A 24,288-nucleotide genomic window follows, 5' to 3' on the forward strand; every position below is an offset into this window, starting at 1 on the left:
ACTCTAGGATCTGGTCTTAGACCAAAATGTACAGTGTAGGCAACATTCCACTTTGCTACTATCAATTGCTGCTTCAACTTGTTATTAAATATACAAACCCATCTCTCTCTTGGTACAGACTAGTTTGCAAGGCATGATTAATGTTCTGACAAGTTATTTAATTATCCTATACTGCAGTAATAGATGTGACCATTACACTTTGCAAGGAAAACACAGTGAAGGGCAAGACATTTTAAAGGTAATTTATACAGGTATAAGGCTGCTGGGCCTTTCTGTTCCTTGTACATTGGCGGTTTATTTAATCCACGTCTAAGCACCAGTAATTTTGCTGCAGTTCCCCGTAGAGGACGATGGGAGCTGTGGTGGACCTTTAGCTCAAACAGGTTGGAGGAAAAATATTTGGTTTAAATGCCAAGGGAAGAGATGTTTGTTTATGGCATTACAAGGAGGAAATGGAACTGATTGGTTCTCCAGTCTTTCAGGTAAAACAAGATGACAAGTCTCTCTCCCTGTTTATTACACCTATTTTGAAAGCACATTGGTGTCATTTCTCCCTTCGTCCACTAAATCTAAATCCAAAACATACATTTCTAGGAATCAAATAAGCCAGTGAAATTTTAATTTTAGCCTATGAGGAGTTAAATCAGGTCGTGTAAATTTGATCCAAAAACATCTAGGAGTTTTCAATTATGTTTCCCAATGTACCACTTCAGAGAAAAAACAGCTGAACCTACATATCCTAGTTAGATAATTCATTTTTAAAAAGACATCAGTACATAACTGAATTAAAAATATGAAAGAGTTGTTCCTAAACAAATGTTGCTATGCTTGACAAATCAACATTGAATTCTCCCTAGTAACATATGACTAACAGGACATTTACTCTTTGTGAACCATTATGAAAGAACACCACTGGAAAGAAGTGAAATATTTCATGTTTGAAGGGATTGGTATTTCTTCTTCAACTCAGTGTTTGGCTGCTGTCAAATCTAAAGGAAAGCAAAGTCATTTATTTAAAAAAGAGCTCTTCACAGATTCTTCTTGTGTCCTCTGGTGATGTAACACTGTGGCCTACTGTTCGGGAGTCTGTGTAGATTTCATAATCATTTCCACCCTGGGGACAAGAGAGAGAAACAAATCAATTGCCTTCTTCATAGAGCAGATGCATGCTCGCTTACACGGTGTATATGCATTAAGGACATTGTGTGTGTTGTGAAAAGGGTGGATGTGAATGGCTTTCAAACTCCAATGGAGCAACAGTCCACTGAAAAGGTTTCTGGAGAGCCAGCTCGTGCAGCACATAAACAAACACAGGTTAGGCTTAACCAGCATTTGAATTGTTATTTACTGCAATAGTAACTTAATCCATTTGTTACTCACCAAAGAGTGTATAAAATAGAAAAAATACTAAACCACTGTCTAGTCATTTGTATGTAAAAGCTGATTTACATACAAATGACTAGACGGTGTAGTAGATTCAATCTGTACACTTACTGGTCAATATGCTCAGAGTAGCTTTTGATTATTTTCTTAGAAAAATCTCTCCAGTGTACCATTTAACAAATTCAGTGTCTTTCAAAGATGGGGATAATTGAAGATATACTAAAGTAACTTTTTAAAAGCCTGAGCTAAACGGTACAAACCTTTACGTCAGGTCTAATACTATAAAGTTTTGTTGGTATAGCTATGTTGGTGTGCCAACATGCCCACAAAATCCCCACGTATATGCAGCTATGCTGCCATAAAAACCGTCAGCATATGCTGTGTCTACACAAGGGAGATTAGCCCTTCAGATTTTACTGGCCCAATTGGACACTCACAAGTAACTTACTTATACCGCAAACAGGAAGCTTGTCTGTAAAATGCCTACTGTACAGTTGATAGGAGTGACAAATCATGACTGAGTTATGCATGTTATTTCCAACTTGTGCTAATAAACTTTTATATCATCCCACATCTTGTAATTTCCTTATCATATTTTACAGAAAAACTATTGTACATTTTTTTTTTTTTTTTTTTTTAAAGAAAAGCACCTTTTATTAATCAGGCTCTCTCACAGCTACAGATAGATAATTGCTAATCTTTCAAGCCCCTTAATTTCAACATCTTGATTTATTAAAAAAAAAATCCTCTTCAGCCCTAGAAAGATGCTTAATACCTTCTGATGGAGGGGATGTGAAAAGACTGGTGTGCAGGGGCAGGGTCTTCCCACACAATTTGATTTTGGTAGGGAGATGTCTCAGGCACTCTGCCGGCTACACAACACAGTTGTGCAAGGGGACAGGGGCCTTACTCCTTCATATTCCCCTGTGAGTGTCCACAATAGATTTAGTATCAAGTAGTTTTTAAAAATCTAACCATGTGAATGCCCCTTCAATTTGATCTGTAAAAGATGGGTTGGAAACAGAGGCAGAGGTTACACTAGTATTTCCAACATACGATTTTTCAGAAGCCAATGCAAGTCCTTATTTTCATGGTGTGACCTAACTGTCTATGTGGACCCTGCTGGTGTGCACTAGGGAGCTTTTAGTGCATGTTAGCAGGGTCCACTGATGCACCTTGTAGACCAGCTAGGTAACTGCAGCTAGCTTGTTCTGTGCACTCTTATTTAAAATCACTCCAACAACACAGCTGTACAGTTCAGTAACAGTACATTTGGAAGAGAGTTTGTTTTGTGCACAAAGTTCTTGTGGTTTTGAGACTGCACAGCACAAGCTGTTCTGACACAATGGTGCTGCTGAATTAGTCTAATCCAATGGTTCTCAAACTTTTTGTACTGGTGACCCCTTTCACACAGCAAGCCTCTGAGTGTGACCCCCAATCCCCCTTATTAATGAGGTTGTAAAGCAGGAGCCCAGGCAGAAGAACTCGCTTTCAGTGTGTAACATGCCAGAGGCCCTTGGAGCTAGAGAATTTTTAATATTTTACACTGAGTGGATTAGAGGGAGGGGGAGAGACATTTTATTCTGTCAAATGGCTAGACAGAAATTGGCTTAAATATTTTTGAGGAAGAAAATGCAGGGTATTAAATAGAGGTAAAAAAGTTCAGCAACGTGAGGTGGTGCCAGTCCAAGAAATGTTTGACAAAAGATTAAAGCCATAGGGTGGTTTCAGTCTCTAATCTAATTGATTAAAAAGTCCTGCTTATGGAGCTTTCCGTTTGGGAAAGGGATTCTAAATGTATATGCAGAATAGTGCAGTACTCACTGGCATGGTCTTATCTCCAAAGAAATAGACAGTCTTGTATCCATCGTTGCCAGCAATTCCTAAGCAGTATCTCTTATCCCAACCATTTGGAAATACATCAAAGCTTATCTGCCCCCCTAAGTAAAAGGTAGACAAGAGGCAAGTGTTAACGGGGGAGGGGAAAAAAAGGAACTCTGCTGACTGAGGCTGAACGCCACTGAAGCAGATTCTGATAAAGGAAACTGAACAAGTCCGAGACATGAATGAAATGGAGTTAAGGCTGAGAGAACACATCAAGACTTTAGTGTAAAACACATTCCAGGGATGTTACAATGGTTACCAAACCAAGTGTTCTACACACAGGATATTCAGATGTTTAAATTTAAAAGAAATCCAAACATCTTTAGTACACCCAAACAAACTGAACCCTGGCCTGTAGCAACAGGATGCAAGACCGCAGGATTTTGATTAAGGCGTGTTAGTGTTTGTGGTCCCAAACTAAACTGAGTTTTAAAGGTTTAGAATTTCTTCCTATCCACGGTATCATGCAGTTCTACTAGGACCAAATTTCAATTCAAACATCTCTCAGAAAAATTAAAAATAGATGTTTAAAGTTCAAGTGACTGCTTTTGAGCGAAAGCAGATCATGCCGCGCCCTTGTTCTACACAGCAGAAAGGGTGGCAGGCTTGGCAGATTCAGACATTGGAGAAAAAGGTAAGTGAAGCCTTTACTCCATCGGTCCTCCTTTTTCCAAGCCTGTAGAAGCTTCTCAGGCTTGCCTTCACTTAATACGGTACAGCAGCACAGCGCTGCAGTATAGACGGGATTCTCCCATCGGCATAGGTAATCCATCTTTCCAAGAGGTAGTAGCTAGCTTGATGGAAGAATTCTGTGTAGTGCTGTCTACACAGGGACTTAGGTAGCTTAACTACATCCCTCAGAGGTGTGGATTTTTCACACCCCGACCGATGTAGTTAAATCAACCTAATTTTCTAGTGTAGACCAGGCCCCAGTGCGAATCAAGCTCTACAAGTGTGTCTGAACTCTCCCTGACACAAACTTTGCAACCAATTCAGCAGAAAATGAGTGTAAATTAAGTTTGTGTGTATTAATGAGGACTGTCAGGTTATCACTCTGTGCTTTGAACCAATTAATTCTGAATGGAGCCAATGCCAGAACCCCCACCAGCTCTACAAAAACAATGACCGTTTTCAGGGACACCACATATCAGAGACTGTCTGACGCTGGATATACAATTAAACTCGTCCATTGACATAATCCCTCAGCATGGGAAGGAAGCTACCTGACTCAGTGCATACCATCTTCTGGAAAGAGACGTTCTCAAACACAAGAAAGATTTTCAGGTAAGAATTCCAGCCACTGACAAACAAATCCATTTGAATAGCCTGTGTGGAGTGCATAAGACCCGCTCCTACTCCTTTTCTCAATGTTCTAATGGAATATACAACATTGTGGGTGAGTTCCTGGTTCTTTGAACATGACTGCGTTCACACAGTAAGATTTCATAAGAGTTTTGAAATAGACGAATAGGAGGAAGTCAATCTTTTAAAGATAGTGATCTTATAAAGAAAAACTTTTCACTCTATTATGGTTAACTCTGAGTTGATACTTTTATTCTAAACCTGTATTTTTCCAAGGGATTTTTTTTTTTATCATGTCAAGCTTAACACTGGGCTGAAATATGACACAGTCTCAAACAGGAGGATTTTCTTGATATTTTAAAAATGTTTTGCCCAGTTCAAGTGGATGTCATCATAGAGGACTGTTCATGGCAAGCCCTGTTTGAAACTCATTTTGCCCCAAATGTTTAACTCTGCCAGAGGTAGAGACAGACAACCATTTATTCTTTCTACTATGAATGAAAGAGAAAGTGGAGAATTTGCCCAGAGATTTTCAGTAGGAAAAAAATAGGAAAGACAAGCCTAGAAAGACACATCCCTACTGTACAGAATTACTGTGCATCTTGTTTCTCCTCTTGAATTTCCTTTCTGACTCACCCCCCTCCGCCCCCCAATAATACAACCACTGAAAGTAAAAGTCAAGGGCTAGTAATGGAGGCAGTGTTCATGCAGTAAGTATTTGTCATGTACATGGTGGGCAGAAGAAGCATCTCATTAGTCAGAAATGTGTAATTCGTTTTTACAAATCAAGCAAAATCAACTGTATGAGTGACATCAGAAGATAATGAACTAACAAAAAGAGATGCAGTTTTCCTTTTGTTGTGGTGTCTTCTACCACAAAGGACCTAATGAAAGACTTCATATACAAAATGGCAGCAGCCATCCCCACCCTGGCCACTGAGTCATACAGCATGAGCAATCTGGCAAGAGGGCATGATTTTTTTTAAATGAAATTCTTTTTTTAAAAGATGTGATACCTATAGAAAATGTGAGGCCTTTTCCTGCAAATTCTCTTTGTAAATCAGCTACAAATTTCTCTCTTATATGTTCCCTCTGTTAAAAACAAAAACAAAGACGCATCAGTTAAGTGATTTTTATTTAGTAATCAGTATCAGAAAAGGCAATAGTAAGCAGGGAACTGTGGTTCTAGCTAGCTGCTCCCAAGTCCATGGATGCAATGGTGCAGTATTAGTCTTACAGAGCTAAGTTCTGCTCAGCATACACCAATGTAGTCTGGAGTATCTCCATGGGGCTACTATGACATTACACAAGTGTACAGTGAATGCAAACAGAATTTGACCTATACCATGTTATTTTTCACTTCCGTCTGAGGAGCTCCACATATTCTACATACTAATGAATTAAAAATTAATGAATGGTGTATTATACCCTTGCTGAAAAGCTCAATTTCACAGCAAGGGTGTAATACAAGGGGAAACTGAGGCACTGAGAGGTTAAGAACAAATTTTCAAAGGTGGTCTCTAATTTTGGATGCCTCACACTTTTGGGCGCCTCACACTTTTGGGCCTGAGACACACTGAAAATCAAGCCTAGTTTTCTAAAAGTTAGGCAGCCAGTAACTGAGGTACTCTAACTTAGAGACATCATTGGAAATCTTGGGTCTTGGTGACCTGTCCAACGTCACAAAAGAAGTCTGAGACAATGTAGGAAACAGAACCCAGATTTCTCAATTCCCAGTCTTACGCTTTTAGGCACAAAACCATCTCTGCCTTGGTAAATGTAACTGCATTTTAAAGATGGCTAATGCTGAGTAGTTTAAGCCTCAAGTTTAGGTTTTGTTTAAAAAGCATTAGAGAAGGTAATAGGAAAAAAAGAGTATTTTCATTAATTTTCAAAGAACATAAAGCTACTACAGTGATTGGTGCTATACAAAACCCAAGACACACTGACAGACGAGGGGTTTCTGGGAGGACTGATGCAGGGTAAGAAGGAAGGGAGATTTATAGGATTGGAAACACCTCACAACAGCATTGTGCTAGAGCACCAGAAAGAGAAAGCGAGATCACCTAATCTGCTTTTTACATTTCCTGCAGTTTGAACAATGAAACTCAACCAACAGCAGGGAGAAAGGTGTTAAACACAGGAAGGGGAGTTTTTGAAAATATAATTTGACCGTGACAGTGTCCTTTAGAACAGTGAGGAGTAAGAGATGTAACCCATTTTAAAAATTGACTCACTTTATCAAATTCATAGAACTCAATTCGCTCTTCCTGGCTGCAGCTTCTCCCAACAGGGCAGACATTCAGCATCCCATTTCGGAACTCAATAAAAGTACCCCTGAAAAAGAGAGTCAACTGTCACTGCTGAAAATGGAGGCAAGTCCACGTATGTCTGAAAGGCAAACACAGCGATGATCAGATTGCTGAAGCTGAATCTCAAGAACTTTTGCTCTGTTACTGAGATCTCCAAAAATGGCATTATGTGATGAAAATATTACAGTTTAAAGGAACTGTGTTTGCCCATTACATTAGTGATAGCTGAGGAAAACACGCAAGTTTTCATTTCAAATTGCAAAATGTAATTACCCAAGTAGAAATTTGCTTAGGATGTCAGAGTAAACATGATTACTACGTATCTTGCACATTGTTGATAAAAACAGTTGTAAGTGCTCAAGACCTTGTGGGTCAGATGATCAGCCCCATTCCTCTTCCTCTGTGTAAGCAGCTAGAAACCCAGCAGGATTCAATTCCCCTGGCGTGGAGGAATCTTTGATGAGTGCAGAGCTCTTTTAGCCATCTTATACTACCCCTGTTGATCTCTGGTATAGAAGACACTCCCATTGAAAAGGATGCATGCCAGAAGCACCCCTTCACTCTAATAATCACTCCTTAGTTGCTGGATCAGCTCAGCTGTGGCTGGACAGAACTGAAAGCAACCTTAGGACAGTTCTTAGCCAGCCCCAATATTGGGGAGCTGCAAGGGTAGCTTAAACCTATCTTTCACTCTCCCTGTCCCAGCTGTATGGAGCAAAAGATCTAGCTCAGCATCTCCAGCAGTTGCATTCCCAAATACGGTGCAGGGCAATTGGTCTCAAATTTTAGAAGAAAACTTGCAAACTTATAATTTATGGAAGCAATAATGCCTTTGAATTCCAGCTGCATCAAGAAATTCCTTTTACATTAAGTTTAATTTTCCCTTCCTGGGAAATGAAAATAGGAGGTATCCCAATCAGCACCCAATGTTCTGTCTTTCTAGATTTTTATGGAGTAATTTGTTCTATGGGGAATAAGTAATTCCCTGTTCCCTGGCCAGCAACTCTGGACAATCTTTTCTTTTGATCCTTCTTCACCTGCTCCAATAGCAGAGCTTGTCTTCCTATGTATGGGATTGCTGGAACAATAATATATATCTATCTCAATTATACAGGGTGCCCTCAAACACAAACCATCCAGCTCTAACTGGACTGGACATTGTCTTCCCTATTGATGCTCAACATCCCAAAAGCGGGAATACCCTCTCCCCTAAGATGTGCATGTGCATATACCTACCTTTTCTTTGGCAGTTTAATCTTTGCAATGTAACTCAGACAATAGTTGATTAGATCTTGGAGCAGGTCCTCACCCAGATGGCTTTGAATGCTCTAAACGTACAAAAAGACCTGTCAGCTATAGGTCCAGAATTCAGGGTTCTGAAAGTAGCTAACTGACAACACAGGTTTGGGATATTCCTGTATAGCAGATCGCAGAAAAACATGTCTTAGATAAGTGATTTTCAGTTAGTATGTGTGCGGTATGGTAAGGCTCCCATTCTCTACCTTAATCATATACTGCTGTGCTGGGCAACTGACTACCTCTCCCTGTGATCCTCTAAGCCCCTAGTTCAAACTGTGGGTTAGAAAATGCAGGATTGAATGGAAAGGGGCAGACAGTGGCTAGTACAGTGTGGGATACCACTGTCTTAGATTTCAGTCTGGGCCCTGAGCTATTTTATTTTCCATTCTGCAATAGCTAGATTGAGTAACTGAAGATTATCACAATATTAGATTTAATCAACAGTATTTTCTCATCCACTTACAGTATTTCTTGTATAAAATACACTAGTATTTAATATTAAATCTTAGTATAAAATACACTAATCAATCAAGAGTTCACTCTAGGAGCTAGATCTTAAGTAGCAGCCAGGGTACACTCCACTCATTTGGAGGGTGGGGAAGGAAAAAAGATGAAAGCCACCTTCCAGTTTCTCAATTCTCAGGCCTGTCAGGGATCAGATATAATTCAGAGTAGCCTCAAGGGTACTCTAAATGAGGCCCAATTGCCATGGAAATTCCATGAGCTTGGGATCACTAGAGGGCTCCAGCCATGATCCCTATGCCAGAGGCTCGGAGAGATGTCACTCAAGAATATCCCATGCTGGAAAAATTCTCACCTAGCCAAATCTACCAGGTTTTGAGCAGCACAAAACAGGAGGTCTGAGGTAAGGATCTGGCCCCATACCTCGTGTCAGTCTACAAGGAGCAAGATGAAGCGTCAATTATACAAATAAAAGACAACATATAAAATAATTTCAGACTTTGTTAAAAAATGATCACTAAAACTGCATACATACCTGCTTGCACAAAAATTCCCCGTCTTTGTATGACACGAGACCATTTTCTGGAAAGACGTAGTCAAATTTTTCAACCACTAAAATACAAACAAAAAAATGCTGCAGCGTCTACTTTAATTTGCCTTCCCTCATACTTTATAATATGTAAACCCTTTCAGGTCAAAATACGGTAGTTTTTAGAATATTAAGCACAAAAGTTACACACTTGTAATGTCCGGTGAGAGACTCCAAGGACCTAATCCTGCAACTCCTCTGTATTTGTTCCTCCTTTGGAAGTCACTGGGAGACTAACATCATGTGAAGAGCTTGTAGTTAAGTTACATACATTTAGTGTTAAGGATCTGACTCCATCCTTAGCACATTTCTTTGTACTTTATTATTGTAAACTGTCCTGGATCCAGTAAGTATTGCAAAACCTTGGAACAACAATCTGGTGATTGTTTAAACTGATTGATTAAACTGATAAGGGGACAAAGGAAAGTTTACCTATTTGAGAGTGATGTTTTTAATGCAACTCTGCCTTATTAAGATTTGTGTGTGTGTGTGTGTTTACACTGAATTATAGGAGTATTGAGTCTCCTCTGAAATATGTTAGTAGTATTAGAAGATGAAAATATATGGTTACAAAATGGTAAATCCAAGCAGCTTGTTCTGAGCCATTAACTATGTTGCAATAGGAAAACGTACTGTACTATTTATTTCACTACAAGCTGTGCGATACTGCTGCTGAAACGAAAATTCAGCATTTGGATTCAAATGAATTTTGCAGGAATAGGCTGAAGACCACTATCAGACCAGCTGTGGAACAGAATATTCTGTTTCAAGAAAAGCTGTGAAATCACATCCTGACCTGAACATTTGCAGCAGTTGTAACACTGCTGGAGATTATTTCAGGGTATCAGGATCTTGCTAGCGTAGGACAAGATGACTTCCTGGAGGCCACTTACAGGCCACGGTTAGGTAACATGTTTGTGGCATGTTCTGGGCTTGCAGATTTGTGAATTACGGAAGGCTATTACTATTGATCTTTCACATTAAAAATATTACATAGAGTTGAAAAGGAAAAGAACCAGATTTTCTTTTCAGAGCCACCATCTAATAAAACCAGCTCCTGCATGGATGAACACATTAGATAGCTTAACAACATATGTAGTGAGATATGCACACCTCCATTTTATAAAGATGTTAAAATATATCTTACTACAATGGTAGTGTGGAGTCAGTACTTCACTCTGAGTCGCAATCCCTTAAGAAAAAATTTCAAGATCTTTAAGATATAAAATCATCCTACCCAAAAGCATAGGTACTAGATAGGACTTTTAATGCAGCTGGTAGGTGTCCACATAGGGTATAAAATTCAGCAATTGTCATATTCTAACCTGAGCAGGTTCTGAGTGGGACAGTAAATAACTAACATTTCATGAAATTGATGTGGTATAATAAACACAGAGAAACTGATACTCAGAACAAGGAATAAGGAAGCTTGCATTTAATGAACAACTCCAGGAGAAAGAGTTTGTATTTACGCATCAGGACTATCTCATAAGCAATTCGTTTCAACTGGGATTGCATCATCCTCTTTTCTTACCATCGTCTCCCAGCTGCTCTTGAATTTTGTCCAAGTCTGAACCACCTACAAGTCCAACTCTCACCTTCTTCCGCAGCTTCTGCAGAAATTCTGCCATTTCTGCTGTGATTTTCTACATTAAAAGAAGAGTTTACAATTTTTAGGTAGTCTAGGTACTTTTAGTTTGAGATACCAGTTGACCGTAGATACAACAGTGCAGTGGGAAAAAGGTCACTGGGAACTAAATTGTGTTGGGCTTTAAGAAACAATATGAGAGCTTTTCAAAAATGCCTATGAGAAAATCTTCCTATAAGGTAAAAATGCCTTAAATAAGAAGGAAGCCACTACAGCATTTGGCTCACTAATGCAGTGTGTTCCCTATTGCTAAAAAGTCAAAAAACTGCACTGGCTTCTGAGGTGTCTTCTAGGTCAGCCTCCACATAGACTGAACTAATCCCCCCCACCCAGTTTGGAAGTCAGAGGCAAGTATGACAACGTCCATATTCAAATAAATGGCTTACAATCACCACACTAAACTCATAGGTTAAAAAATGGCACTTATGGGCACTGCTGCTTCCTGAAACCAAGAAAAACTGAGAATCCAAAAGCTCCCTCCCCTAAACTGCAAGCCAACAACATTATGTGCACCCGCAACTCTCTCAAGATGGAACAGTAGGCATTTCCTTCAAATTACTGGCATTATCTCCATTTTTAATTCATTGAGCTTCAGTCAGCCAACTCTCATTCCAGCCAGCCAGCTATTATTTATTGAGACAAAGTTACTCCTAAAAACAGAACAAAAGACAGTAAAATAATACGAAGGTACATCATCATCTTAAATCTAATGAATTTTTAAAAATGAGTTAAATTAGTTTCAGGCCAGACAACTGCCCACAAGTGTCCTTGCTAAATTTTTGTGGCTTTATAACAACTTTCTTTTAAGATGTCTCTTCTGTTACTGTGAGAGAGACTCGTGCAAAACAAAAGAAACAACAAAACTGGCTATATGCGAAGTATTGTCAAAGGTACAAAGTAAATAAACTGAAAAACAGTTGAAAATGTCATCCACTTTTTCAATTATAGTTACACTGAATATATAAAATATTCAAAAGTAATATGATTTTTATTTTGAAGCTGTTACAAAAAAATCTTGTTACAAGAAATCTCAGTTTGACTTAAACTCAGTGCATATGACTATATAATTATTCATTTCCTAAACCTTGTATGTTACTTCTAAATCAATAGAAAATAAATATTCCAGCCCCCCGGGGAAAAAACCTGAGCTGCACCTCTATTTATTTTTCTGAATCTCAAAGTGAGATATATTAGTGTCTGTTCAACAAAATCCATCCCCCAGTGTAATATGGTTATTGCTAGCAGAGGTTTTGGAATAATTAAGGAAAGAAGCTCCTGTGACAGTTAAACATTGGAGCTGACAACAAAACATGCTTCTTAAAGCTGAATCCTAATAATCAGGAATATTATAAAAAAGTTATAACCCAGAACTTATATTTTCTTCCTTGCCCACATACTGAACTCATCCCATGGGGCAGCAATGGGTACTTTAAGCTTGCATTATATAACACCTCCTCTGCCACTCCCACCCTCAGTGTACTGGTTCCTATCCTTTCAGGACTACTGTACAGTTTACCAGACAAAGGCCTCGCGTGAACTTGTCAAGCAGTCTCCCATTTAGCAGTATGCACTATAATATCATGTGGCATTTGTCTTAATCCAAGTCTCCAGTCTCAAAAGTCACCTAAATTGTTACCAAAAAATTACTGCAATCAGAATGGACAGGGCTCATCATTAAAAATAGCAACACAGAGTAGTAGTCACAAAGCCCTAAGTTTCTGGGTGGCTACTCTTTCAGAGTTTGCACATGGGACAGAACTGGTGATCAGAATGTCACAGCAACAAGAGATTTTTGTAGTGTAGTATGTATTTTCTAAATGGACAACGAACCTAATTCTCAATTACTGAGAGACAATCCCCACTCATTGATATATTTTGCTTTCCACAACCAAATCTTTGTACAACTTTTCATGAGTGATGTACCCAAGAATTCAAATTCTAATATCTAAATTGTATTGTTAAATCTAAATTTGGGATATTGCTGATTATGTACTCTATGTATCATATGTAAAACTTTTAAAAACTAACTTTGTATGTGTGGATAATCTAAGCACTATACCCAGATATACAGACACGTTTCTCAATCTATGTATTGTATAACTTTAACATTTGCGTTAATAAAAATTTTAAATCTATCACACGTGCCGCTTGTGTGAATATTTTCAGCCAAAACCTATTTTTGCTGAAGAATACAGATTTGGGTCAACCAAAAATTAATGCAAAGCCATGACAAATGTGCAGAACAGTTTCATTCCAAAAAACTTTTTAAAAAAGTTTTGATTTTTTCAGTACTTGAAATGAGTTTTTTTCTGAAGTTTACTTCAGTTTTAATTTTAAAAAGTTTCAAAAAGCTCTAAAACAGAATGAAATATTTAGCGTGACCCAAACTAATTTTTTTTTTTTTTAACACTTTGGTTAACTGAAAAGTTCAAAAAATGTTCATCCCACATCGACCTGAAACTATTTTCCTCTCCAATTTTTCAGCGTGGCCAGTTGAGTTGACAGAGTGGAGAAATCAGTTTTTTGCACAGTTCTAATCATAAGTCACTGACACACGGTGTTGACAAGCCAGAATACTACAAGCGACATTACCATCTTCCATCCACATGGCAAACAAAGCATGAAAAGAACATGACTGTAACACAGGGGCCCCCTATTGGTGTAAAAGTGATGCATGGAATATTAGTACAGGAGGGAAATTGTAGGTGCTAAATCTTTGGTGGGACTGGAAACTACTATTTTCTAGGTCTTTGATAGTGTAACTCTCAGGGTTTGTCAATTGCATATTTTGGAGTCAGACCTGATGGGTCTGGCAGACAGTATCACCGATAACCCTGCCCAAACCACACCCCTCTCCCCAATAACCTCCCCAGGCTCCCAGTCCAGCCAGAGACTCCCCTAATAATCACCTGCCCAGGTCCTTCTACCCTATACTCCATAACCTCCCATTCATCCGCCATGTAACACCACAGCCCACCCCAACCCTATACCCCCCCAGAACCCACCGTCAACAACCTCCCACACATCCCACAACCCACCCCAACCCCATAAACTCCCACACATCCCCATATCAGCCCACCCGAGGCCTATACCCCCCCACAACCCATCCCAACCCCATAAACTCCCACACATCCCCATATAGCCCACCCCAACCCTCTACCCCCCCCCCACAACTCACCATCAACAACCTCCCACACATCCCCATATCTGCCCACAACCCATCCCAACCCCATAAACTCCCACACATCCCCATATAGCCCACCCCAACCCTCTACCCCCCCCCACAACTCACCATCAACAACCTCCCACACATCCCCATATCTGCCCACAACCCACCCCAACCCCATAAACTCCCACACATCCTCATATCAACCCACCCGAGGCCTATAGCCCCCCACAGCCCCTACCCTATGCCCCCCACAGCCCTCCCCAACCCCCACACCCTCCCACACATCCCCATATCAGCCCACAGGCCACCCCAGCCCTATACCCCCACAACCCACCCGCAACCCCATAAACTCCCACACGTTCCTCCATGTGACGCCCAGCCCCAAAGCCTCCCATATATGACCCCCCGACCCACTCCAGGGCCCGCTCCAGGTCCGAAAGCCCCAGGGACACCCCCGCCGGCTCACCTGCCTGGGGGCGGTCAGGGTCCCGTCCACATCGAAGAGGCACAGGACGCTGCTGCCCGGCGCCGCCATACTGCGGATGACGTGGCTCAGTCCGGCCAGCCGGGCGCTGCACTCGCTTCCGGCTCTGCGCGACTCCGCCGCGGGGGATGCCGGGAACCCAAACGCTCCACCGAAAGGCGCCCGCAGCGCCCCCCCCCCCCCGCTCCCCCCCACAGTGCACCGCGCCGGGCCGCGACACTCGTGGCGGCGCAGGCGCAGTGTGCGGCCGCGTAGCTTCACCTCCCTACGCGTCGAGATGGTAAGAGGCCGGGGACTGGCGCTGGGGGATGCGGCCCAGCGCCCGCTCGTAGGCCGGGCCCCGGCGGTATTCGCAGGCGTGCTAGGCGCTGTACATGGCGCACAGCGCTAATACTCCGCCTCTCGAGGGCCGGTCCCAGCAGTAGCTGGGCTGGGCTGGGGTGGGGGACGAGCGGGCCAGGCCGCCCTCAACGGCGCGGGGGGAAGGCGCGGTCGGCGAGGCGCCGCGGGGGGAAGCCCTTTGCCGGCAGACACGCCGGGGAGGTGGCGGTACCTAGCGCCTGGACAGCCCCCATGACGTTTCGCCGAGGGCCGGTGCCGGTCCCCTTGCTGCCCTAAAGCGAGGCTGTTGGGCGCTCCCGGGCCCTTTCGCCTGTATGCGCCGTGATGCGGCTGCTCCTGGGCCGCTCTACGCCTCTGGAGCAAGGAATTCTGCCTCTTCCGTGCTGCGTACACGGGCCTCAGACTGCAACCTGCGCCTGAGTAAGTGTCTCAACACAAACACAGGCTTCACCAGTTCGCTTAGAACACAGTAGGAGTGTAACGGCTACACCCTGATGGTCCTCAAGCTGCTACAGAGACAGATATTATAAGAGCTGCAAGTGTTGTGTAATGCCAGTATTGAAAGATTTAATGGTGTGGTATGGGAATGTTTTCTTTTAGGCTGGAATCTTCAAAACCAGGACTCGACTCCACTTGCTACCTTCCTTTGGGAGATCTCTACCAAGGGAGCTTTCACCAAGATTGTGGAAAAGAGAAGACATGTGCCTACCCCGTAGCTTTGGGACCCATATGTTCTTACAGCCACAGAGATGGCAACCTGACAGTGCTAATTTTTATCCTGGGACAGGGCTGGCACTGCACAGATGTGCTGGCAGCTTAACCCCCACCAACAGAGTCTTAGAAAAGTCTATGATTGAGAACAAAGAACAGTTCAAACTGGTCTACAAGTTTCCAGGAATTAAATATTGTAGAATATTTTCAAGAATGAAGTTGCTACAGACTGGTATAACCATAGTCATCCTCCCTCCTGTCTATCACCTCTATCTGCAGGAACAAGTTTCTCAGGATTTTCTGTTGTATGTCACTGCCACTGCTTGCTTTGCTTCTGCAATGCTGTATGGTATAAGTTATTTTCTCAGACGAATGATTGGACTGATGTACTTAAATGAAGCTGGCACCATTGTAAAAGTGGCACACTTAACATTTTGGGGAAGAAAGAAAGAAATTTATTGTCCAATTGAAACTGTAATGATGTTGAGTGACACTGGAGATGCTAAAAATGAAGTACTGCTCCAGTTTAAACAGCACAATAGCACACAGGTTTTATATTTTACCCTAACGTTTGGCCATATTGTGGATAAACAGAGGTTTGCCCAAATATTTGGAGGATTTTAGTGACTCATTAGATGCAATGACCAACATTTTCCAAGCGTCTAGCTTGTTTAATGTTTTTCCATTGCTCTTCATGCTGAATTCATAGCTTAATAGATTTGTAAGCACTCAAATATGGAATATTTCCAGACTTTTTCCATACAAATCCTTTATGAGCTAACATGCACACCCATGTTTGTATAAAGGGGATACAATGATGTAGCAACCCACTAGACAGAAGTTCCTGTACAGATGAAAGGGGAATCTCATCACACACAACCATTATGTAAAGAAATATAGTTTAATATTCATGTCTGATGGTAACTTACACAGTTGAAATCTTTAAAATTGTTTCACCTTAATCTGCAGTTGCAGTTGAGTGTGGTGGTGGTGGTTTTTTTGCGTCTTTCTCTCAGTGTGGCTTTCAGACTGTAGAATGGCAGTTAAAAAAAACATTTATTGGTAAAACTGAACAAATGTAATTTGCTATCATAGATATAACATAGCAGCCCACAGTGCCATTTTTAGTCTCTTGTGAGACTGCACTTCCAATTTATATAAAATTTTGATCAGGCAAGTCTTATTTATATTAACATGAAAAATTAATAAGTTATTAAAACTGTATCCTGGTACAGGGATTTTCAAAGATATTGTCATGGGAGTAAGGTGGAATTGCTTGCTCGCTCTCTTGTCTTCTGGGCTGGCACCAACTGGAAAGTTTGCCACTCACTTTTTTCTGTAACAGTTGTTCTGTCAGATCAAAAGGTGTTAATGGAATCCAGAGTGAACTTTGTCCATCTTTCATCTGTAGCTTGTGGGTTCAGTGCTTGGATGATCTTCACAAGGCTCTAAGTATTGCTTGGAGAAAAATATGTTGCAAGAGAATATCTACTTCAACTATATGAAAGCACGAAGTAGCTGGACAGTGTCTCAAGAGCCACAGTAAAGCATTTTAAATTGTGTACATAATGAAAAGGGTCAAAAATTCTGAAGAGAAGTATGTTACAGTAGTACTATTTACAGACACACCATCAGGTTCCTGTCCAAGTTTAAAAAACATTTTCTTACCCTGGTCTATAGACAATGTCTTAGGTTATTGAAACAAAGAATTTTAAGCATTTATTTTTCAGTGCTTATGCTCTGTTTGGATTTTCTTTTTCAATTTAACCAACTGAAACTGTCAATTTCATTTTCTTAGGCATAGCATTGTAATATTTGGGTTGCAAAAACAGCAGGGGAATGGTTATTTTTAAAAGATTAACATTAAAACAAAGAATCATGGAAATATTTGAATTGGGCTGAAATTTTATAAAAAGTGGGTGCATGCACAACTTCATGTCATCACTGATTGGGATCTTTCGACAGCAACAGTGCCCACACAGGAGCTAAATAGCACATCAGTTCAAAATATCCTTCCACTGACCAGACTGCAGTTAGAATACATTTGCTTTTTTGCTGTGTGTGGTATGGACTGTACTTATCACAAATTTAAAAAAACCCAAAGTTGCACTGTATAAAGTGTTAAGACTTCAGTTGTGTTGCTTACTGATACGGAATGACAGGTAATTAAGCAGATTTATAAAGCACAGTATGTATTTTAATGACAATGTAATGGCTACCTTTATTACTGTCATGTGAAAAATTACAAACGTCAACACAAGCAAACCATATGGTATAGTGGGAGCTGTTTGATTAAAGTTGCACCACTTTACATAGTATTATGAAAGTTCATAGGAGTAAATCCTGCCCAGTGCCTCTCCAGATATGGAATGCTCTGGTTACACACCATCAGTATCTGTGTTTGTGTTCGCTTTTGGCAGTCTCACAGAGGCATATAGCTGCCCCCACTGCTATGCGCACCTGGAGAGGCTGGAAGAATCACTATTCAAATTCTGTACTCCCCTTCCCCCCTGACCCCCCCCCCCCCACCGAGGACAGCAGCTTTACTGCTCCATGGCCTGGGTGGAGAGTAGTCCTTACCTCCCCAAAGATGTCCTTACCAGTGAGCTGGAAATCAGGATCAAGATTTACTCCATAATGAGAAGCAGGCCTGGACATGGAGAAAACATGGACTCAGGGAAACCCATGGTGGGGAAAAAGGGGCAGTTTGCCCAGGAGTCCTGTTTGAGAGGGCCACCAAACCTAGTGGTGTTGCAAACTGTTGTATCAGATTGCAACATCACGCACTGAAATTTGGCCCAGTGAGCCTGGGACACGAGGTGAGCCTTATCCTGGGGTGAGTATGGGGTGGGCTCACTCTCCAACCCCCTCCCCTCTGTGGTAATCTGTTTGGAAGGGTGGGGAGCCTCAGTTTTAGATTTTGCCCCAGGCCCTCAAATCCTCTGTGTGGCCCTGTATGGACTTTATACCTATAATAAATTTCATTGTATATTAATGAAGGGCCTGATCCTGCAATTTTATCCTTTTCACATTAAAATAATTGAATTAGTAAAGGGAGAGGATGGCTGGTGGGATAAGATAGATTACTCAGTACAAAAACACTTGAAATTGACCAAATAAAGTTCTACAAGAAATCGTGGTCTAAGAAGCACAAAGTATCCTTATCTAAACCTAACCTGTCAGATAAGAGCAATTACAGAGCAGCTGCCAAAGGAGGTCACTAAGGCATCATAAATGGAAATGTTCAAGAAGAACATAGGTGATCACAAGCATTAGCTCAGAGTTCATTCCACCTTTTAACATCTTTGGAGGTTCCATTTCTCATTACTTAGCTGCTCTCAATTATTCTAGTATTACTGATTTCTGCGACAGATTTACAACTGAGTGTCAAATGTTTTGCCTAGAGTCAAATAATTCCTAAAAACATACAGCACGTTAATGCAAAATCCTCTCTGCTGCACTGGTATGCAAGAGTAGAGGAAGAAAGATAAGGATTAGGGAACAAGCAGCAAGGTAGGACCTTATGAGTGCTACGCTGAAAGGCCAGCCAATGTGAGATTGCCATGTTCCTAAGGATATGTATGCACTTTGGGGTGGTGGTTTGAGTCTCAGCTTAAGAAGGCATCTCTGTACTAGCTATTATTGAGCTAGCACACTAAAAATAGAACACAGCCATGGAGGCACAAGGGGTGAGAGGGGCTAGCAACCCGACGTACATACCTGTCTGAGATGCTAGGCACATACTTGGGACAGCTACCAGCTCCTGCTGCCACAGCTACACACTGTTTTTAATGCATTAGTTAGATCAGAGCTAGCACAGTTATGTATCCTCAAGCTGGGAATTACACTCCCATCTTGAAGTGTTAAGACATACCTTAAGGGATGGAGGTGTAACCCTACCCCAATCAAATGGATTACATGCTGCAGTCACAGCAGCATGGTGTGCACAAAGTGCACTTTGCTTCTGCTTGTAGGAGCAACAAAGAGCATTTCCCAGGGCACCTTCAAACCTGTCCTGTGAAATCCTGCTATGACTGGGTAAAGTTCATAGTAGAATTTTGCAGGGAGTATGTCTGCTCCCTCCACTGTGCTGAACAGGGCAGGATTCTGCTCACTGATAATACTGTGAACATTGAGGTCTGAACTATCCCCATCTATGAAATGGATAATTACTTAGTTTTTTTTAAAATGCACCCTCAACACCCATAAGTACACCTACCTCGCTGGCGTGTTGTGAAACTTAATCAACTGATGTTGAGAAAACTACTGATTCAGAGAATGAAATGATAGTCATCTGGATGGTGCTCACTCAGTGCTGAATATCAATCAAAGACCTGTACATGAAAAGTCTGCTGGATAACATTAACATTTCTATCACAAATTCAAGAAAAACCTACAAATGTTGAGTTGTTCTGGAAGTGCTGAAGACTTTTCTTACAGCATTTTTACTTCATGTAGCAAACCTAGGACAATTGGCAAATAATTTAGTTCTCAGTGTTCACTTGCCTTGGAAGAATTAGCTATAATTTTCAGGGTTGTTTCCACACCTCGTCCTTGGCTCATTTTTGTGTGTGTAAAAAGAAAAGCAGTACTTGTGGCACCTTAGAGACTAACCAATTTATTTGAGCATAAGCTTTCATGAGCTACAGCTCACTTCATGTGTGTGTGTTGCAGAGGGAAAATCACCACCATTTAAACACATAACTCAGACCAACCCTGATTTGCAGTCTACTAATGCAGAGCCAGTAGGGGGAGTTCACATCATTCCTATGGCTTGGCTGAACTCAACGCTAGTGCAGTAAAGCAAGAGGAAATGACAAAGCAGTCGGTTGGCTTGTGATTCCTCTTGGCTTAAATACTAATGCAGCCGGAGGTATCACCTGACAAGAGTGGACTATGTGTATGGTGGACTATCCTCCAAAGAGTATATACAAATACAGAACTATATAGTGAGCATAACATTTGATTGTATATTTTTATTTAAAAAGTGTATCTCTAACAATAAAAAGTGCTACTGGAGGAGTTCAATTATAAATATTTTATTTAATAATACTGATTACACCGGAAACTTACTTATTTCATGGATTTGTGTACATTGCTACCAGTTACATCATGAAGTGCAGTTAGGTATTTTTGTTTAAACATTTGGCACGGTCCACAATATGCTGTAAACAATATTACTTTATTATGCTTAGGCTGCAGTGCTCTCTGTGTATGTTTTCTAACATAATCTGAACAACATACATTTTGCACAATTTTATACAGTTACTGAGTGTCAGTAAGAGTTATAAAAAACACCAAGAGTATTTATAATAAAAGTGAGGATGTGATAAGACTTCATTACTGGAACTTTGATTCTGTAAAAGTACAAGATTTGCTAAAGACGTTTACTAAAATCTACTGACTGATATGTTGAATGAACTAATTACCAAAATGTTGTCAAATGAGGAATTTTTTAGTTTGACTTTCTGCTTGATAGTATTATATCTGCTAGGATTGGGATGACAATGAGGTTTCACTGTACAGTTATTTACCAACCCTTCATCTAGTCTTTTGTAATCTACATATAATTCCAAGTTTTATCCTGACTTTTGCTGGCTAGTTCCCTAACTATGAACTTTTACAGATAATCATCAGAAAACTAACAGTCAAAAGCCCTGTCTACACTATGAAAACTCTGACCAATGAGTTTCAGAGTTCCGGTGTGTAGCACAGACAGGCTTACATGGATCTCCTTATTTTTAAATTAGCAGAAGTGAATTTCCTTGGTTGCTAGTTGGCAGTAATTATGAAAGTTACTTCTTAGGCAGAAATATTACGGTTTTCAAAACAGACCAGAAGACTTAGACATATCTTTCATTGAAATTATCAGAACTTGTGTCTAAATCTCCTATGCTGCTGAGCAGGTCTCAACCTAAATATTTAAGTGCTTCCACTGAATTTAATTTTTAATTCTTATTTATTGGCTCAGGACATGAAAAATTCACAAGTCAGTTCAAAATATTTTTCACCCTGAATGACGTTCAGTCATTATTCAGTCAAAATTCAAACGTTCCTTAGTGAAGAGAAAGGAAATACATAACAGCACTAGCTTAGCAAATCAGCTTCATGAAAATATTCTTTCTACTGGACAGAGGAAAGGCATATATAAAGGAGATACCCCAAAACAACTGTCTGATAGTGAACAGATTAACAGACCACTGACATTTATAGATCCTGTGATTTTCTAAAGGACCCTAAGCGTGAGAGAAGAAATCTACTAAAACAATAGAATTATTTTGCATTAGAGCTGTGCACTTGGTAAGGACTCCATCACAACAGATCTGATGTCAAGTAATGGCTTGGTACAAAACAATGCATCTGTGGTTTTGCAAAATACCTTGAATTAGAAATTTTGCTAAATCAATGGCTGCATATTATGGGCAAGCAGGTTAAATAATCCTGCAGCCCAACGCATTTTAGATTGCTAAAATAAGGCTGCAGTACATGCTTCATTTTATTTCCTAAGCTTCAGCAATTTGGGTACAGTTTTGTGTGCACAAGTCTCACTTTATACATTAGGAATAACTAATCAAGGGCCAGAAAGGAATTATTCCCCCCCGCTCACTTCCATGTACTACTCAACTGGCCAGATGCATCAATGCCTCTAAAGAACTAGGTATATGTCGAAGGCAGATCTGATGGTCCCTTGGTCCAGTCTGGTATGGCAGATGGTGTGTTTGTATTTATGGGACCACAGCTGGAAGTGATTCTCTGAAATACTGTACTTGGCAGTGCTGGAAAGCAGAGCTTGCTTTGAAACATCTGTTCTCTCCTCCCAGTCACTGTCAGACAGTGGCACTTTCTGCCTGGCAGACATCTCCTAAGCTTCTACCCCACACTCACAAGACCTGCTGCTTCCTCTGGACACAAAGCGGAGAAAGGAAAGTTACAGCATTTACCTATGAAAATATAGATATTATTGTGTTGTGTTTAAATAATCAAATATGCAAGGCAGTGCATGTCTGTAGAGTTATTCCTTGTTTCCTGCTCTGACCCAAGGCTGAAAACGGAGGGCAATCTAGCACCCAACAAGTGCAATATCCCCTGCAAACACACTGCTCAGAGCACAGGCATTTTAGATGCACTTGCTAGGGATCTGTGAAACTCCAAAGCTCTATGAGCATCCAGAGTTTCAGTTTAAAGCAGCTGGACTTGCTGGTAAGCATGGGAAAAAAACCAACAGCTTCATTTTATGAATTCACATTTTGTCCTGTAAGTGAATATATATATATATATATCTATCTCAATTAAGTAAATTAATTTCGTTATCTTAGAGGACTGGACTGTTCAGTATAAGAAAGTGTGTGTTTACTTGAAGTCTGCTAAGATGTCACTGAAGACGTTCAGAAAGAGGTGCGCGTGGTGATCCTTGAAGATCAGAGTTGGGCGGAAACGGATCGATCTGTCACCACAGCCTCCCAGGACAACACCTAAGGCAATAAGATGTACCTTAGTGACTTCCCACTTTGTAGGATACACAGCACATACCATTCTTTCAGGATGAAGTTCATCCCAGTGCAGAGGGCCAATACAAGCTTCTCCACAGCACTGCAGACCCATGTAAAGCCATAAATGGGGTTTCAGTGGTGCAAAGGGGCCTGGAGCTGATCACCTGACACAACAACAAACATAAGCAGCACGGTAGCAGTTTGATGCTTCTCACCAGATGTTTGAAATGCGGGAAGTAGTCCTAGCAGTGACAAGGGAGGCCAAATAGTATCACAAAGAGACTGATGCTCAGGCAGTGACAAAGACTGAAAGCGAGCATTAATACTCTTAACACAGTCACAGCCTACATCACAGTACAAGATGTTTGCTAGTTTTCATCTTTGGTGTGATGTTTTTGTATTTAATACACTGTTAAGTACAGAAGGTCAAGAGTAACCATCCAAAGGGACTGGCCAATCATTGAATCCGTACTAAATTTTTTTTTTAAATGTAAAGTATTCTCCTGATTCTGAAACAATTTATCCATTCTCCCAATCAAAGGCTGCAGTACTGCTAAAATCTCTGTTGCTCAGCTGCGGCCATGTCTACACTACAGAATTTTGTTGACAAAATTATGGTGCTTTAACTAAACCGCTTTAATTAAACCACTACTGCATGTCCACACTATACTCCTTGTTTTGGCAGAGTGCACCCACACTAGCAACTCTTGCATCAACGCAGAGAGCAGTGCACTATGAGTAGCTATCCCACTGTGCAACTGGCTGCAGGGTGCTTTGGGAAGGGCTTGCAATGCCTCATGGGGCAGGTACAGTGTCACTTGATGCAAGTTTCTCAAACCCATTGTTCCATGGGCATTGCCAGCTGCTTTTCAACTGAAATGTTTGTGAGGGTGTGGGAGAGAGAGGGAGTATGTGACAGGGATAGGGTTGCCAACCCTCCAGGATTATTCTGCAGTCTCCAGGAACTAAAGATTAATCTTTAATTAAAGATAATGTCATGTGATGAAACCTCCAGGAATTCATCCAACCAAAGTTGGCAACCCTAGACAGGGAGCGGGGGGGGAGGAGGAGGAAGGGGAAGAAAGAGAGACAGTGCGTGTTGGGGAGTGTTTGAGCGAGTGTGGGGAAAATGTGTATGTGAGAGACAGACAGAATGTGTGTGAGGGAAGTGATTATGTCGGCATGCTGTCTAAGTTCAGACAGCAGCCGGAAA

The 24,288-nt window shown here is 41.0% G+C and overlaps 3 protein-coding genes across 3 annotated transcripts in view; 1 reads left to right on the forward strand and 2 right to left on the reverse strand.

Annotated features, from left to right (window-relative positions):
* Positions 1-227: 227 nt before the first annotated feature.
* On the reverse strand, positions 228-14,684 carry PMM2 (phosphomannomutase 2). The gene is made up of 8 exons (XM_073362487.2): positions 14,515-14,684; positions 10,766-10,877; positions 9,178-9,254; positions 8,118-8,209; positions 6,807-6,906; positions 5,586-5,661; positions 3,208-3,323; positions 228-1,114 (listed from the first exon to the last, which is right to left on the reverse strand). Exons 1-8 carry the CDS (start codon positions 14,581-14,583, stop codon positions 1,010-1,012), a joined length of 747 nt encoding a protein of 248 aa, XP_073218588.1. The 5' UTR covers positions 14,584-14,684; the 3' UTR covers positions 228-1,009.
* TMEM186 (transmembrane protein 186) lies at positions 14,576-20,806 on the forward strand. Its single transcript, XM_073362485.2, has 2 exons — positions 14,576-14,812; positions 15,475-20,806. Exons 1-2 carry the CDS (start codon positions 14,591-14,593, stop codon positions 16,207-16,209), a joined length of 957 nt encoding a protein of 318 aa, XP_073218586.2. The 5' UTR covers positions 14,576-14,590; the 3' UTR covers positions 16,210-20,806.
* ABAT (4-aminobutyrate aminotransferase) overlaps positions 20,609-24,288 on the reverse strand; it is a 133,118-nt gene continuing 129,438 nt past the window's right edge. The window contains exon 16 of the mRNA XM_073362483.1: positions 20,609-23,057. Coding sequence (XP_073218584.1) covers positions 22,936-23,057 — 122 coding nt within the window. The 3' untranslated portion in view covers positions 20,609-22,935. The remainder of the gene's footprint in view (positions 23,058-24,288) is intronic.

The sequence above is a fragment of the Lepidochelys kempii genome, chromosome 10 (genome assembly GCF_965140285.1).
Source record: "Lepidochelys kempii isolate rLepKem1 chromosome 10, rLepKem1.hap1, whole genome shotgun sequence".
Classification (NCBI taxonomy): Eukaryota; Metazoa; Chordata; order Testudines; family Cheloniidae; genus Lepidochelys; species Lepidochelys kempii.